At 37.6% G+C, this 17,879-nt stretch overlaps 1 protein-coding gene across 1 annotated transcript in view; it reads right to left on the reverse strand.

The window, feature by feature from the left end:
- The window catches only part of LOC150076545 (uncharacterized), a 120,720-nt gene that overhangs the window by 14,866 nt on the left and 87,975 nt on the right, over nucleotides 1-17,879 (reverse strand). The window contains exon 4 of the mRNA XM_090387199.1: nucleotides 8,175-8,320. Coding sequence (XP_090243325.1) covers nucleotides 8,175-8,320 — 146 coding nt within the window. The remainder of the gene's footprint in view (nucleotides 1-8,174; nucleotides 8,321-17,879) is intronic.

Below are 17,879 nucleotides of genomic sequence, written 5' to 3' on the forward strand. Positions count from 1 at the left end.
GTGAGGGGTGACAAAATCGCGAGCGTGGATGTTTCTCGCTAATCCTTGTTCAGTATGTGTTATGCACTTGTCATGGAAGGTTTCGTCGTTTGCTTTTAATTTATATGCTTATAAATTGAATAAATTTATCAATTTATAAATTGATATGCTTACAAAAGTTATAAATCTACCGTTTTGCAGTGTAAAACGGACTTTTTCGAGTGTGTTAACGGAAGAAAGTGACTTATTGTGGACAAGTTCTTTCTAACTCATACAAAAATATGGCTACGAATAACATGGGAAATGTGAAAAGATCAAAGGTGATAACATTAGCGAATAAAACTGAGTTATTAGACAAAATTTCTAATGGTGAAAGTGTCTCCTCAGTGGCAAAACATTATAAAATCAATGAGTCAATGGTATGATCAATCAAAGAATCTGAAGAAAAAATCCGCCGTAGTGTCCGTGAAAACGCGCTAATTGCTTCAAAAATTTGCTCTGTAACTAGTGATGTTAAATTAGAAAAAATGGAAAAGGCTTTAAATCTGTGGATAGAAGACCGAACTCAAAATAAAATTCCATTAAGTTCACTCGTCATTCGTGAAAAGGCAAAACTCCTTTATCAACACTTTAGCGAAACTGGTGATAGCACTGGCGGGATAAGTTTTTTAGCTAGCAAAGACGCTGGTTTGAAAGATTTGTTTGAAATTTTCTAATAAATATTACATTTAATATTAAGTTGTTTCTTATTTTCGTTTCGATGCCATATGCTTGCATTTCACTATATAGACAAAATTTAGACAAGTTTTTCTTATATATTTCATACTTTGGAATGGAACCCCTTTATTACTATGGGAGCCATAACTCAGTATTCGCGGCATTTCTCAGAAATGTAACCCCTGCGAATAGCGAGGGTTTACTGTATATACTGCTTTAAATTTGCATATACTTAATACAAATGAAAATTATCAGTTCCAACTTCTGATCCATTAGTACTGTTTTTAGTGCTTGCATAGTTCAGGTGTTGCTTTTCCAACGTATTTTGTTTTTTTATATTCTTCATCTGCATTTCTTTATTCTATTTTCTATCACAATGGATTCAAGAAGGAACAAATATACTGCTAAGTTCAAGCTTAAAGTGATTTAGTATGCAGAAAAGTTAAACAATTGTGCAGCCGCAAGACAATTTAATACCACGAAGTATAATGTTACGAATTGGAGCAAGCTGTCTACACAGCTTAGGCATTTTCATAAGCTGTACAGACAGCAAAAAAAAAAAAAAAAAAAAAAAAACCCAAGCACACATCTCAAAACATGATGTCAAATTAGTCTGCCAGTTCTGTTATTTACTGTTTAATTAGTGGTAATGCAAGCTAATTTTAAAACAAATTAAAAATGAAAGACCTATTACATTTTGAAAAAAAATTCTTTTTAGCATTTTAAAATCACTGATTACAGATAATGCTATAATCCAGGGTGGATTTGGGGGAAGGGAGGAATGCAATCTACATATTCTTATATACGTAGATTGTAGATATAAGAATATGTAAAAAAAAAAAAAAAAAAAAAAAATATATATATATATATATATATATATATATATATATATATATATTTTTTTTTTTTTTTCCTCCATAAGGAAGTGCATTCTATATTAGCAGAATTTTTACTGTAATAAACTGCCACAAATACAGTTTTTATTATATTTCACACTTAAGGAAACTAATCTCTCTGACTTCACTAACTTTAATCCTGACAAAGAAATATGTCTTTGAGTGAAGCTCTTGTTGGTCAGCTGCCATAGTACCACTGTACTGTTTAGTAACTAACCAACTTTATAAAATATTTGTTTATCAGGATTAAACTTAGAAGAACGAGCAGAATATAAATACAACTAAGAAAATGGGAAAAACAACTAATAAAACTGGAGGTAATTAAGAATTTCAGGTAGAGAATGGGAAAATCTCAGCTATAGATAGCCACATTATAATATAATATAGTATATGGTATATTCTGACTGAACAGAATATGGTATATTCTGTTCAGTCAAAGACATCAAAACAAAATCTAATGAAGTTTGAGTTAATTGTAAATCCAGTAGGATTTTAAACAATAAATTTTTTGACAACAGAATTTCAAGTCATGATAACAGGTTCTTTCATTTTACTTTCCACTATCAGGTCAGCATATAAAGGATTAGATGGGAGGAAGGGGATAGTTGGTCATATTCAGGAGAGTGTTATCAAATGAATGGGTTACTTTATATTTAAAAAAACAATACTTTTTAAGTCCTAAAAATACTAGCCCCCCCAATTCGTGACTCGATTAAAATAATTTTTTTTTAATGCTGACTTTTCTGGAAAATTTGTACGTAGTAATAAATAAAGTAGCTAATTGGGGCAAATAATTATTAAAAAATAAATAAAATTATGTAACTATTCCAATAAATCCACTACTGTCAGCATATGTGAGATGAGAATTTTTTGTTTGTTGTTTATGGAAAATTAGGTGTATTGTCTACTTCATGTAGATTTACAAGAAACTTATTTTTTAGTGTTGTTATTGCATATTCTATGCAGTCATGCTAACAATACAGAACATGAAATTTATTGAACATATCTTTATGCACATTTTCATTTCACCTAATTGATGGGTGATATATTAATACGTGCTAATAATAAGATGCACACATTCGTTTAAGCAGTTTGAACTTTTACTCTTTTGAAAGTTTATAGCTAGATGTCTTGAAGTATAAACAACTTATTTCATCCCCCCCAGAGGCTCACCTGATGTAATGATTGCATCTGTAGTGGCAATGGCATTTGAAATGCTTGCCAAAAATTACAGCACCTAACACAGTACTATTACTTTAATTCTTTTACAAATATAAATCAGTTGAATAACACATATTTATATACACAGAAAAAAAGTTGCAAAAAACGTTTTGGCAAAGGTAAAGAAAGCCCACACGAGAAGCACGCAAAACTTCGATAAATTCGCCAGTAAAAGTACTTTGCCATAACAGCATTTGTATTGTTGCTCACTCAGTAAACATACAGTGGGTGTTATCGGTCAGGAGTAGAAATTGAATCCCATGGGAGATTGCAATCCTCCTGAAGTGGAGGGGGTAACCTGACCTGACCTGTTTTCTTTAGAATCACTGGTGGACTAGTGGATAAATTGTTTATTAAGAAAAAAAAAAAGGCAAAGGTAAAGGATGCCCACACGAGAAGCACGGCAAACTTTGAAAAAGTTTACCAGTGAAACTACGTTACGAAAATTTTTTACGGCGCCAGAACTTCCAATATGACTCTGTCCGTGATTCAATTAACGTTAATTCAATTAGTGATTCTAAAGAAAAAAAGGTCAGGTTATCCCCTCCACTTTAAGAGGGTTTCAAGCTTCCATGGGATTCAACTTCTACTACAGACCGATAACACCTACCGTCTGTTTACTGAGCTGTTGTTATTTGGTTTTTAGGAGCATTAGCAACTAAGACCATATTGCTCCGGGGATAATATGCGGTGGTCATCCCTGACCTTTCCACATCTCCGTATTTGGTGGTCACGGGCTCGAACCCCGGTCTAATCAAGAAGTGTGTGCTATGCACTGCTGCTCCTGGCCACATGGCTACGGAGGTGCCTGTTTACTGAGCGAGCAACAATATGAATGCCGTTACGGCAAAGTACTTTTACTGGTAAATTTCATCAAACTTTTTTTGCATGCTTCTCATGTGGGCTTTCTTTACCTTAGCCAATGTTTTTTGGTAGAAATGTGATACCAGCATGGAAAAAGAAAATTATTGAACACATTTTCTTTACAATATTAACCTTTTCAGAAGTGAACATGTTGAAATACATTTTACATTTAGCAGAATTAAACTTCAGTTGCCATCTTTCAGACCATAAATGCAATATGGTCTGAAATATGTCACTCTCACGCATATAACCTGGTTCTGATTATTCACCATCCTATCCTACTTTTAAATCATTGACAAACTTTGAGAGCTTTCTCTGTATAACTTTATCAATATCATGAGGAAAATCATAAGTAAGAATTTCTAATAGTAACAAGAGTTCCCAACACTATATGCTGAGCTTTTTTGTTTTAGGATTTTATGGTGCATTAGCATCTAAGGCTATAATGCACCAAGCCAAATATATATGCTGAGCTTTATGCTGACTTGATACATTAGCCTGCTCTGAAGAATGCTCATTAATTACCATTCTCTGCTTCCTTTCACTCAGTTGTTGTTTGTAGGCTTTACGGCACAAGGGTAGCAGAGGCCATAATGCACCTAACTATGGTGATGTTAAATGCATAGTTATATCTGCATAAACATTCAAATTTATACTGCATTGTACAATTTTATCTGTTTGAGGAAACCAAAAATTTCGGTTACGTGTGGCGTGTCTTCTAGGAGGTTAGAAATTCTGAAAGAGGTGTTTGTCATGGAAAATGAGGTAAAATAGCTTGTCGATCAGTATTGTGTTTGGGACAATCAATAAGTACATGCTCGACAGTGAGCTGAGTGTTGCACCCTGTGCACAGTGGTGGATCAGTGCCTGCAAGAAGATAAGAGATGAGTCGGGTGCATGACCTATTCATAATCAAGCTAATACTACTTCTTAATTCTCACGTTTTTTTTTTTTTTTTTTATGAAAACCCCAAACACGAAAGGTATCAAAACCTATAGTACTTAGACCCATGCATAGGTTGAAGGAGAAGTATGGGGGGAGGGGGATGCCGGAAACTTTGCTCTAGAGACTAAACATGGGACTAAACTAAACACTTCAAGCCTCCAATAAGCAAAGTGGTGGTATTTCACCGGTTGATGAAAGTCATCTACCACCTGTATACTCGACTTCCAAGGTTTGAGATCTTTCTTTCTACGGAGCAGCTTGTTACCAACTTGATTTTGCCAGATACACTGCCATTACTCAACACTTTGCTTCTTTATAATTAATTTGAAATCAAATTGGTTGATCTACAGGATCTGTAGCAGTTTTGGCAGCTAGGTCAGCAGCACGTTCATTTCCAACGTGACCAGGGATCCAACAAAAGAGAATTTGTTGTTTGTTCTTATTTAACTTGGTCATGGTGTTCCAAATGCATATGAGTAAGGGGTTATGATGATTTTTATTCACCTTCTCAGCAAAAATTTGCTGAGAAGGTGAAATTTAATGCTTGATGTAGATAGCATAGAGTTCTGCAGTGTAGTTACTGCATTCAATGGGGAGTTTCTCGACTATAGTAAGGTTGGGAAATACTGCTGCTGCACCAACATGGGTGTCAGTTTTAGATCCGTCCATGTAGATTGGTATGTACTCTGCGTGCTGGATTCTCAATGCAGAATGAATTTGCAGTATGTTCTGCTGGGATAAGGTATGTTACCCCCAATGAGGTGAGTGAAAGATCACACAGCAGTATGTGATACATCCAAGGTGAAACTGTACGCGAAGTGGCCGGTTGTTTCATGCTAAGGTCAATTTGCCAATCACTGAGCAGGGAACACAGGCGTATCCCTGTTGATGGGTAGGCTCTGTAAAGATTTTCCCATTTGGGCGAGAAAAGTCCATTCCGAGTAGGGTTGTCCAGTTGCCCTTTGACTTTTGCTGCGTAGTTTAACAGAAGCATTTGTCTGTGTAGATGTAATGTTTCAGTTGCTTCAGCATTTAAGCTCTGAACTGGTGATGTACGGAATGCCCCTAGTGCAAGATGAAGAGAACTGTGGTGTACAGGATCAAGCCAATGTAAGGCACTTGGTCTAGCAGAGCTGTAGACCACAGAGCCATTGTCTAGACGTGACTGTATTAATGCATGATACAAATGCAGTAGCATGTAACGGTCGGCTCCCCATGTTGTGCCAGATAGTACTCTTAAGATGTTTAGCTTCTTAAGACAAGTAAACCAGAGCTGTTTTATATGTTCGAGGAAGGTAAGTTTTTGGTCTAGAACCACACCAAGAAAGCCGACATTGTGAACCACTGGGATCATTTGATTTTCTAGGTGAAGTTCTGGATGTAGGTTATGCTTCCTACAGAAGTGTATCCCAACAGTCTTTTGGGGTGAGAGGTGAAAGCCATTGTTTTGGCTTTCACCTCTTTACCATTTTACACCATTTTACAATTTGTTGATGGCACCTTGCAGCTGCCTTTCTACCATTCGCATATTAGGCAAATGGAAGGAGACACTGAAGTCATCGGCATACAGGGTAGTGGACATTGTGGTAGACCCTGTGTTATGGAGTTCATTATTATGTTAAATAGGGTGGCACTCAGTATGGAACCTTGTGGAACTCCTTCCTAAATAAAATTTAAAGATGACTGGTTGTTGACTCTAACTTGAACTGAGTGATGGTGTAGGAAGTTTCTGATAAATTCTGGCAGATGTCCATGTAGTCCTAGATCGTATTGGTTTCGCATTATGCCATACCTCCAAGCTGTGTCGAACGCTTTTTCTATGTCAAAAAGAACCATAACATGGTTTTCTTTTCGTACAAAAGCATCACGAATGTTTATTTCTGCCCTGATCAGTAAATCAAGAGTGGATTTGCCTTGATGGAAACCGCATTGTACCGGGTTAAGAAGCTTGTTTTGGACTAGAAACAAGGTTAGGCAGGCATTGATCATTTTTTCCAGGACCTTGCTCATACAGCTGGTGAGTGCAATGGGTCGGTAATGTTGTGGATTTGTAGGATCTTTTCCTGGTTTTGGAAATGCCAAAACCTAAGTGTGATACCATTTGTCCGGGAAGATATTCTGTTTTAAAATTGTTATAAAAAGGTAACAATGTCTTAAGGGCTGGTTCAGTAAGTTGTGCTATCATGATGTAATGTATTCCATCTGGTCCTGCTGCACTGAGTTTGGTGGTGGCTAAAGCATGGTGCAATTCTGTCATTGTGAAGGGGAGATTGCATGCGGCACTAGATGCTGATTCGAAGTTGATGAAATATTTCTCAGCCTGTGCCTTGCGTACCTGAAAATCAGGTGTGTATGATGTCGTGGCTGAGATTTTCATGAATGATTCGCCCAATGCATTTGCAATCTCCACCGGTGTTGTAACATCACAACCATTTACAGTTAGTATGGGAAGGTTGAAGGAAGGATGTTTAGAGTACATGCATCATATTTTGGTCCATATCGTTTGCGTTTTTGTAGTTCTTGTAATTGTGGAGGCGAAACGTCTCCATGCTTCCCCTTTGCTAGTCTGTCTAATACGTTTTGCTTTTTCCCTAGCCTGTTTAAAGTGGATGAGATTTGCAGTTGTTGGAAACTTCCTGAAGATGTTCCATGCTTTGTTCTTTTCTTTTTTTAGCCATGCTACATTCATCATTCAACCAAAATTTTGGGCGTGCTGATATTTTGTTGGATTGCTTTGGAATCGCTTGGTCTGCTGCCTGTAGTATTTGGTTAGATATATATTCTGTGGCTAAGTTTATGGATGCTTGCTGGACCTGTATTTCTTCCAGTATTGCTAGTTTGTATATATTCCATTTCACTTTGGAAAGGTTCCATTGGACAGTTCTGTCCAGGGAAACGTGTGGTGAAACGGTAATGGAAGTTCCACCAAAAGTTTTTAGTTTTAGTAGTTGCTCAGACTGTCGAGCAGTGGCAACTTCAACCAGTACGTCTCCCGATCTTAAGTGACGAACTGCCTTGGGGGTACCTATTATGCTTTCTAGGCATTTTTGCACTAGAAATGGTGATAGTTTGCCAATAGGTTGTTCTTTAGTTTTGTGAATGATAAGAAAGGTTGGAGTTCTGATTTTGGTTAGGTCAGTCTTTTGACGTTTAGCTGCAACAAAATCAGGCTCCGACTGTTTTTGCCCTGTAAGGGTCTCATCCATTGGTTACATGCATTATCTCAATCCTTTAAATTTATTCACACCACCTACTTCCACAACTCCAGATGAAGTTCATTAAAATGAACAATTATTCTCAGGTGAAAGCAAATTTTCCAAATCTATCCTCCAAATATCCTTTTTAAATTTAAATTCATTTTTCTTGAGTGTGTGTAACATCCATATAAACATGATGGTACCCTTACTCTTTTGTTGATTATTATGATCATATTAATATTATATGTAAATAATTATATGAAATTGGAGGTAAAAAACAATCTACTGACAACATTTAAATGAGCAAAGTGTAAAGAAATTGAGCATCATTTTGTCATTATCTGAACTAACCTACCTGAATACAGTATATTTCCAAAGAAAGTAGCATTTTCTCCTATTCCCTTTAAAGTATCCAATGTAATGACATGACCACTAAGAGATTCAGCACAATTATAAGCCCAGCTGCAGCCTCGTAGGTCAAAGAATTCCTTCACCTCTCCACTGAAAATTAACAAAGATGAATTAAATTTCTAACTCTATACAAACAGTAAAAAAAAATATTTTTTTTTCTTAGAAAAAAAAATCTTCAGTTTCATGGATTTAAATATATTAGAAAAACTTTCAGGCCTAAAGACAAGTTAAGGCACCTGGAGTTGATGGCACATACCCAGTAATTCAGAGGGTGACAACAAGAGAGTGCATTGAACCATTAAAGTTATTTACAATGGCACCACTGGACTCAGGAGAGATTTCCTTAAGTTGGAGAAGTGCAAATGTATTGCCAATACATAACAGTGAATAACCACCAACCAGCCAGTCAGATTTCAGTGGTTGAAAAAATCATGGATGCAATTATTGAATGAAATATAGGATTATTTAGATAGAAATAGAATTCTGAATGAAACAGCATGGTTTTCTAAAGAAAAAATCATGTTTAACTAATCAGATCAGCTCACGAACTGAATGCATGAAATAATTTTGACATTGTTTACTTAGATTTAGGCAAAGCACCTGACTCAGTCCCACATAAGGTTATAAGAAATCTTTGACAAAGGATAAGGTTATAAGAAATCTTTGGCATAGAAGTAACATGAAGTAAGTTAGAGGGAATTTCTAAAACATTCAAGATTATTTAATACCTTGGTGCATGTGCACAAATGACCATGAATCCGATATGAGAAATGGGCGATGTACATTAATGGAATTTTTGTGTAATTCGATTTCCAGAGTTTTCTGCGATTAATAATTTAGTGTAGTTCCTCTGTATGCTAACTATTTTGGACTCGTCAAATAAAAAGGTGTGTTCTCATTGACGGCATGGAAAGCTAATTCTGATGCACCTGCCCTAGCAGTTAAAGCATTGTTGTATTGAATGTCTAGTTTGGTAAACAAAGTAGGGTTAACCTCCTGATAAGTGGAACTGATATGATCGAATTTAGTTTGCTAATATAATCTAATTTATTAAGTATTACTACAGTATTAGTGGAATTTACCAATCTAGTCAATCAATACAACAATGCTTTAACTACATATCAAAGAAATGATTTAATTACTATGGCCCAATTAAAAGAACTGAAAGCCAGAATTTCTATTAACATTCCCACTCTTTTCGGTCGAGTAAGACTTCACAAAATGAGATTTCCCATTTGCCCGATTGTCTCTTACAGAAATTCTGCATTCGCACATATGTAAAAGTTGTCATTCACTTCAAAACACGCTGCTTACACAAATGACATTCTGTTAGATAAAAGCAAAAAGGCCAAAGCCACCGTCAATAACCATTATGGCTCTTACAAAAAAAAGAGAACATGCTCTTTTAGTAAAACTGTTCTACCAGAATAATAGTAATGCTAATGCAGCACTACATGAATCACCAAATTTCAATCCCTGTGATTTCTGGCTACAGGGATAACTGAAAGAAGAGTTTACAATGGCAGCATACAGACACTTGTTGATTTGAAAGCAAGCATTAAACAGCATGTAGCCAACATCCCCAATGAGAGGCTATGCGAAACCGTGTCGCACGCAGTCCTCTGTTTTCAGAATGTAATCTGAAGTGAAGGAAAGCACATAGAACAATATCTGTACATTCCTAAGTTCTGATATTAAAATCTAATCCTAAGTTAAGTATTCCATCTCATGTTTACAGTGCCAATTTCTCCCCTAGTGGTGGAAATTAACTAATTTTTTTTTCCTTCTAAAAATCGCTTCTCCATATCCTAAATGACACACCCACCGATTTTCACAGTGCTATCTCTAACCGTTTTGACACTAGGGCCTCCTGAATAGGGAAACTTATTTTATAACCACCCGGTACTTTAGAAGTGTTACTTACTATACCTATCAATCACACCAAAATTCCCATTAAAGAAATTTTATTAGGCGTTTAATTCGATTAAATTCCTAATTTTATTATGTTTCACAATAAGGTGAAACAAATCTTCAGGTTACCAATAGGCTTGAAACTTACCAGAAATTTACCTTTCCATGATTGAAAATGTATATTTGAAACTTTTTTACCCGAAGTTAGATATTATGAGAGATACATGGACGATGTTCGATGCATCACTAATGCCATTCAGGATATCTTATATTCATTCAATAACATCCACCTGAGACTGAGTTTCACACTTGAAATGGAGAACTCTGAATCATTAAATTTCTTAAACAGTATCCAATTTAATATATATCGGAAACTGACAAATAGACATGAAAGAGTGGTTTATGCATGGATACGGCACTTCCATCATTTCTACTACCCAGGTAGTATGAATGCATTGTTTATTCATATCTCATATTGCAAACACCTTCATGAGTTGCCTAGGTATTGCAATAGAAATGCATAAACCACCTTTTTCATACTCCTAGACATTCAGTCAAGAAATATTTTTAAATTAAACCATGCACACCATCATGCCGTCTTGGGGGGGGGGGGGGCCTGATGGCAACAGAGTTTCTGAGAATAGGTAACAACAATCTTCTCTACTGGGGAAGTGTTGCCTATTCGAGGAATTTATGAGTTTTTGAGTGGTGTGAGTTGAAAGAGTAACTGTCCCTTTCTTCCTTCGATGGCACATTTCTTCCTCTCCTACTATCACCTTCCTACATCTTTTTTGCTTTCCTAAGTCTAATAGGGATAGTATGAGGATAACACAGATCTTTATCCCATACCATATTTCAAACTGTGCCGCCTGGGTGGTGGTGCCCATCTGAGAATAAGTAACAGTAGTCTTCTCTACCAGAGAAGTGTTGCTTATTTAAAGTAGTGCAATACCTAGGGAACTCGTTGTGAAGGTGTTCACGATATGAGATATGAATAAGCAAGACATTCATACTACCTGGGTAGCGGAAATGATGGAAGTGCCATACCCATGCATAAACCACCTCTTTCATACTCTTAAACATTCAGTCAAGAAATATTTTTTGATTAAACCATGCACACCATCAAGCATCTCTCACATTGTGGAGTCATACTTCGCAACTGGGTTGTCACTATTGTAACAGGATACCTGCCCACCCACCAATGATGAAGCCAACTAGCTTCACTAACCACTGAAACGTGCCAAATAGCCCTGAAATGGTCACCAGGGGGGGTAATCCTGACAACTACAAATTGCATGCAGGTGGATGAATGCTGCATCACAACAATGTGAGACCTCACACTGCTCTTACTGTCATTGAGTATTTAGCCAGCATTAATGTCAAATGTGTTCCTCATCTGCCCTATAGCCCTGACCTTGCACTCTGCAATATTTTTTTATTTCCAAAGTTATAGAAGAAGCTGCAAGTAAAACGTTTCCAGTTGTCAGAAAAAGTTGTAAACATATCGAACGCGATTCTTAAATGCATGCCAAAAAATGGCTTCCACCATGTTTTTGAAGAATGGCAGAAACATTGGAGTAAGTGCAATTCATCAAATGGAGTCTACTTTGAAAAGGACCATCAAAATATGGATAATTAATAAAGGTATGTTGTGAAAAAAAAATTTTTTTTTTTTTTTTTTTTTTAAATCGAACAGCCCTTGTATTATCCCAAAAATTCACATAACTTACACTTTTTCCTTGATTAAAATGCACTGATTTATCATTTATAAACTTGTATTAACTTCTTTAAAACACCATCAAATTAACTGGCTTTCCATTTGAATCAATAAGAACAGAAACCTTCGATAAAATTCTCTTTTTTGGTAGCTTATAAACAAATTCATTAGGCACTTCAATTTAAAATTAATAGAATATTTGAAGAGGGTAAAACACTCCATTTCATTGATGGATATGCCTTACATGCAATAAATAATGAGGGTAATTGAAACCTTTACTCCTCTGCACACATTGACTATTCTGAATGAACTCTACTTGACAAATTATGTATATGCTGTGTATCATCATGATTTTATCAATATAATAATGAAGTACCGTCAATGCAAAAGGGAAGCACTTATCTTCCTTATTAAAATAAAATTTATTTTTCAAATTGCATAAGATTACCTCTAGAAACAAAGTTTATGATATGCACACACTGACACATCAACTTAAAGTACTTCAATCATCACAGCTTCTTGCTAACCAGCTTTTAATAACAGCTGCCTTTTTTCCTTCTAAATGTGTAACTGCATTACACTTGAGTGTCATGCGATTAATAACATGCTTTTTTTTTCTTACGTGCCATTCCGGCCACTTCACTGCTATCCCCAGATAAAGTTTTTAATTGAACTAATTCAAAATATATAACTATTTTTATATATTTGCAATTAATATATAGAAAAATATATAACTAATTAATTTAAAAATATATAACTACTTTTCTTTATTCTTCTGAGGATATTATGTGGTTTTTGTAATTTTGGCACATGAGGGATATAGTAGCACTATTTTCTTAGTCATTCGACTTACTCAAGAAGTCCTGGAATGTATCTCTTATGTACGTTGGCGACTTGCTGTATTGTGGATTAATTATTGCTGTATTTTTGTATAATCGATTTCCCGGGAATATTTTTTTACCATCTATCCCGGAAAATAGAGTCTACTGTATTTCAGTTCCATTTTTAAATTAATATACAATAACATATCTAATATACAATAACATGGCATCAGTAATTAGCATCAAGTGATGGCTTATGATAAACGAGAACTTCATATAAGTTTTGAAAAATGTGAGAATTGCAAATTCTCCACACGAGATTTTTTTTTTTTCTTATAGATTGTTGTTTGGTTTTTAGGAGCATTAGCAACTAAGGCCATATTGCTCGGGGAATATGCGGTGGTCATTCCCTGACCTTTCCACATCCTCCGTATTTGGTGGTGACTGGCTCAAACCCCGGTGTAATCAAGAAAGCGTGTGCTACGCACTGCTGCTCCTTCCCACCTTCTTATAGATGATTTTTATATTTCACAAAAATTATCTGAATGATAAACAACTTTTGTCAGTAGTACTAGATTGCATTTGAAAAGTTTTAAAGTGAATACTATAGATTGGTTCAAAGAAAGTGCATCACCCCTTAAAATTGTAACTGTCGTCTGAATAACGTAAGTATATAGCAATATTTTTTACAGATAAGACTGACATGCACAGGTGAAGTAATATTGCATCAGCTATTACTTTCAGCTATATTGTATAAGCATGCTCTGCAAGAGTTGCAGTCATTCCTTGACTGTGTCAGGACGGAGAGTTATGTGCAGTTGACGCCACGAATAAAGAGTGCAATTGTTGCTTTATGTGAGGAAGGATGTTCTTCCTGTCATATTGCTTATAGAGTGGCTTGTAATTCAAGAATACTGGTTCTATTGAAAGGAAAAAATGAACTGGATGCAAACGAGTCTCTACACCAAAACAGGACCACACTTTGAAGTGCTTATGCCTTAAAGACCATAAAGCTTTTTCGTCCGAGTTGAAAAGAGAATGGGAAGAGCATACAGGAATGGTAGCAAGTGCAGTAACAGTCAGAAGATGCTTCTTCAAAAATGGACTTTTAGCCAGTTGTCCTAAGAAGTCCCTCCTCACACAAAACATGAAAAAGGCCCGATTAATTGGGTGTAAGGAGCATGTCAAATGGACCCCCGAACAGTGGAAGTCAGTTATTTTCTCAGATGAGAAGAAATTCAACCTGCATGGCTCTGATGGGAGACAAATGATTCTCCATAGGTGTGGTGAAGAATACCATCCAGACTGTATGGTATCCATAGTGAAATTCCCTACCAGCCAAATGATATGGGGGTGCATTTCATATCGCGGAGTATACACCTGCAGTTTATAAAAGGTTCCGTATATGCCAATGGATACCTGGCTATATTGGAAGGCAAATTGCTGCCAACCATTAGAGACCATGTGAACCTGCCAAGTAACTGCATCTTTCAGGATGACTCTGCTCCTTGTCATTGGGCAAAAAGTGTAAGTAGGCACTTCTGTAGTTACTTTAGCTTCATTTCTGCATTAGAGGTTTGACAGTAATCTGTTTACATTTGTTACAGGTGAAAAAAATGGTTGGAAGAAAGGTCCATTACAACTCTTAGCTGGCCAGGAAACAGCCCAGATGGACCTGAATCCTATAGAGAACTGTTGGCGTCGTGTGGAATCTGCAGTTGCCAGAAAGTAGTAGTAGTAGTGGCACCAAGAAACCAAAGACCCTTCGTGAACTTCAGGAAGCCATAATTTGTGTTTGGAACCATGCATTATCAGTTGATTATCTTCAGAAATTAATCTTGTCAATGCCTTGATACCATCATTGTGCTACCATCAAGGTCAGAGGCAGTTCAACTAAATATTAGTTTGCACCTGATGAACTGTTCATTTTTTTTTTTTTTTTTTTTCCCATTTAAAATGATAAACTGAAGCAAATTGAGACCTGATAACATTGCAGCCATAATTGTCGTGATTAACAAAACTGTTGTATAGAGGTTGCAAATGCCCATTTTGGAATAGTTTGAGAGCACCTGTCAAATATTATTTAGCTTTGCCTTAACTATTAATAAATATCTTTTATTTATATTTCTATTTGTGATGCTAGTCATTAATGTAACATACCATTGCAAAAAAGGGTTAGAAATGTGAAATTCCCAGGTGATGCACTTTCTTTGAACACCAGTGTATTTAGTATTTACATTTTTGCCTACAGTATCAGCTTTTGGAAATGCATTTTTACACAGAAAATACATTTCCAAGTCTTTATGGCATTCTTAAACACTGCATAAGTTTAGTGACAAATGGGCCTGGAGTACTGGGGTCCATAGTTTAACAGATATTTATTTAAAGTATACCCAGTAAAATAAAATAAAATAAAATATTTCCAGAAGCTTTCGGAACTCGTGTCCCTTTCTCAACTGTCAGAATTTTTAAATACATTACAAGCAAACTGTGGCACGTTACTCATTCGTCATTGTTGTAGCACGGACGTGTGCTGCCTTGCGCCAGTGATCATCCATCAATAAAACGGTTGTCTCCAGGATTGGATGTATACGCATGCCTTTCTGGCGATTTAATGCCTTAGGGTTGTTCATTATGTTTAGTGACTCTAGCCATAGGCGGTGGCGAAAGTGTCGCGCGTGGTCCACTATCTCAAAGTCGCGCTTGGGGTCAAGATCGTGGTTGGTAGCCCAAAAATGTTCTGCAAGCGCGGACTGGTCAGTTTCGGCAAGCCGGATTGCTCTGTCGTGTTCCGTGAGGCGATCCTGGAGACGTCTCGATGTCTCACCTACGTAGCAACTGTTACAGGCCCTACAGGTGATACGGTACACTACATTGCTGCGTAAGACAGGTGTGACAGGGGTCTTCACACTGGAGACAAGTGAACGTAGGTTCCTACCTGGTAATTGTACACATTTTATGTTGTAACTTCTCAGGATCTTCGAGATACGTCCTGACACTCCTGGATAGTACGGAATGTAGGCGGATGATATGCCGACTTGCTTCGGAGGTCTTGGGTTGGAAGTAAGCTCTTGTGCCTGTAACAAGCATCTGTTTAGTACATGGGATGGATAACCGCATCTGGTTAAGTCCGCCTTCACACGGGAGATCTCGTTACGTCTAATTGTGTCGGTGCTGGAATGGCTCCAGGCCCTGGAGAACAGGGTGCGGGCAGTGCTATTGAGATGGCTTGGAGCGTGGCCGGACCCGTAGTTGGTGAATTGACCGCACCACATGGGTTTGCGGTATACTGAGGTCTCTAGATGTGGGCCTACGCGATGCACTAGCACGTCCAGAAACGGGAGCGAACCGTCCACCTCTGATTCTACGGTAAACTTGATGAAATTGGATAGAGAGTTGAGGTATTCTAGTAGTACCGTTTCAGAACCACGTGGTATTATGGTAAAAATATCGTCGACATATCTACACCACGTTGTAATAGGTGTAGGTGGGTTCTGGTGTATCTGCTTCTCCAGATCTTCCATGGCGATGTTAGCTACTACGGAACTGACAGGGGCACCCATAGCAGTGCCATGTACTTGTTTGTAGAGTGAGTCTTCAAAGGTGAAGATGCTGCTAGAGAGGCATAGGTTGAGGGCGGTACAGATGTCATCAGTGGATAGTGACGTCCTGGATTGGAGGCTTAAGTCGCTCTCAAGGAGCCTTCTGGCGCAGTGCACGGCCTGTTGGACGGGAATCGAGGTGAATAAAGAAACCACGTCAAATGATGCCATGACAGAGTTATCAGGGATTGAAATGTCCTTAATGGTGTTAATGAATTCACTGCTGTTTTTAACGGTGTGAGATGTATTACCTATAAGAGGCGAGAGGAGGCTCGCGATGTGTTTGGACAGTTCATACGTTGGGGCACTGCAGCAAGACACTATAGGTCTGAGAGGAATACCCGGTTTATGGATCTTTGGTAATCCGTAGAATTGTGGTAGTTGACAGCCAGTACCACGCAGAAGATGGTGAGTCGCGGTCGGGATCTTCTTATCTTTAAGCCATGCGTGGACAAGTTTATTAACATTTGCTTCCAGACGTTTCAAGACTTTAACGGGAGGATCAGGTAGAGGTTCATATACGTTAGGATCGAGTAATAGGGCCAAGGCTTTCTCTCGGTAGGCTGATCGGTCCAGCACAACAGTCCGGCGCCCTTTATCCGCAGGAAGTACAACGATGGAGTTGTCTTTTCTTATAGATGACAGGGCGGCACGTTGGCGGTGGTTGAGGTTTGAGCACGTTTTTCGAGTGTTGCGGAGGACTGCGGCAGTCTTGAATCGGATCTCGTTGGCAGTTTCTTCGGGAAGGTTGGTAATACTGGCTTCTATGCCCATAGCGAGCTGTGTGATGGGAGGTTTCGATGGTATAACGGCGAATTTCATACCGTTTGATAAAACACTCAGCTGCTCGTTGGACAGTTGTTTGTTACTTAGATTCAAGACGAAAGAAGTCGTGTCGTCTGAACGAGTGTTCGTCTTTAAGGAGTTAGTTTCTATGCTCAAGTTTATGAACTTGCGCTGTTGGCGTAAACGGTAGGTATCCGAGGTCTGACTAGCCCGATGGCAGATGGTATGTATAAGGTTTGTAAATACAATAGGCGAGACCTTACCTTGTATATGTTGTAACAGTCTGGACTTGTTGTAGTCAGCGTTCCTGATTTCATGGTGGAGATGGGATATCCATAAATTTAACGTGCGCAGGCTGAAGTTAAAGCAGGCACGATCCATATGAGAGTTGTGGAACGGGGCTTTGTATCGGAACCCTTTAGGTATAATTCGATTGCTTTTGCATCTGTGGGCGAAGCGTAAATGTTGCCTGTAGCGAGCTATTGAGAGGAAGCATTTTTGCAACTGTGCACAATCGTTGTAGGTATTATGGCCATAAAGTGATCGAATAGTGACAAATGGGCCTGGAGTACTGGGGTCCATAGTTTAACAGATATTTATTTAAAGTATACCCAGTAAAATAAAATAAAATAAAATATTTCCAGAAGCTTTCGGAACTCGTGTCCCTTTCTCAACTGACAGAATTTTTAAATACATTACAAGCAAACTGTGGCACGTTACTCATTCGTCATTGTTGTAGCACGGACGTGTGCTGCCTTGCGCCAGTGATCATCCATCAATAAAACGGTTGTCTCCAGGATTGGATGTATACG

The sequence above is a fragment of the Mastigoproctus giganteus genome, chromosome 13 (genome assembly GCF_048544385.1).
Source record: "Mastigoproctus giganteus isolate SK-2022 chromosome 13, ASM4854438v1, whole genome shotgun sequence".
Classification (NCBI taxonomy): domain Eukaryota; kingdom Metazoa; phylum Arthropoda; class Arachnida; order Uropygi; family Thelyphonidae; genus Mastigoproctus; species Mastigoproctus giganteus.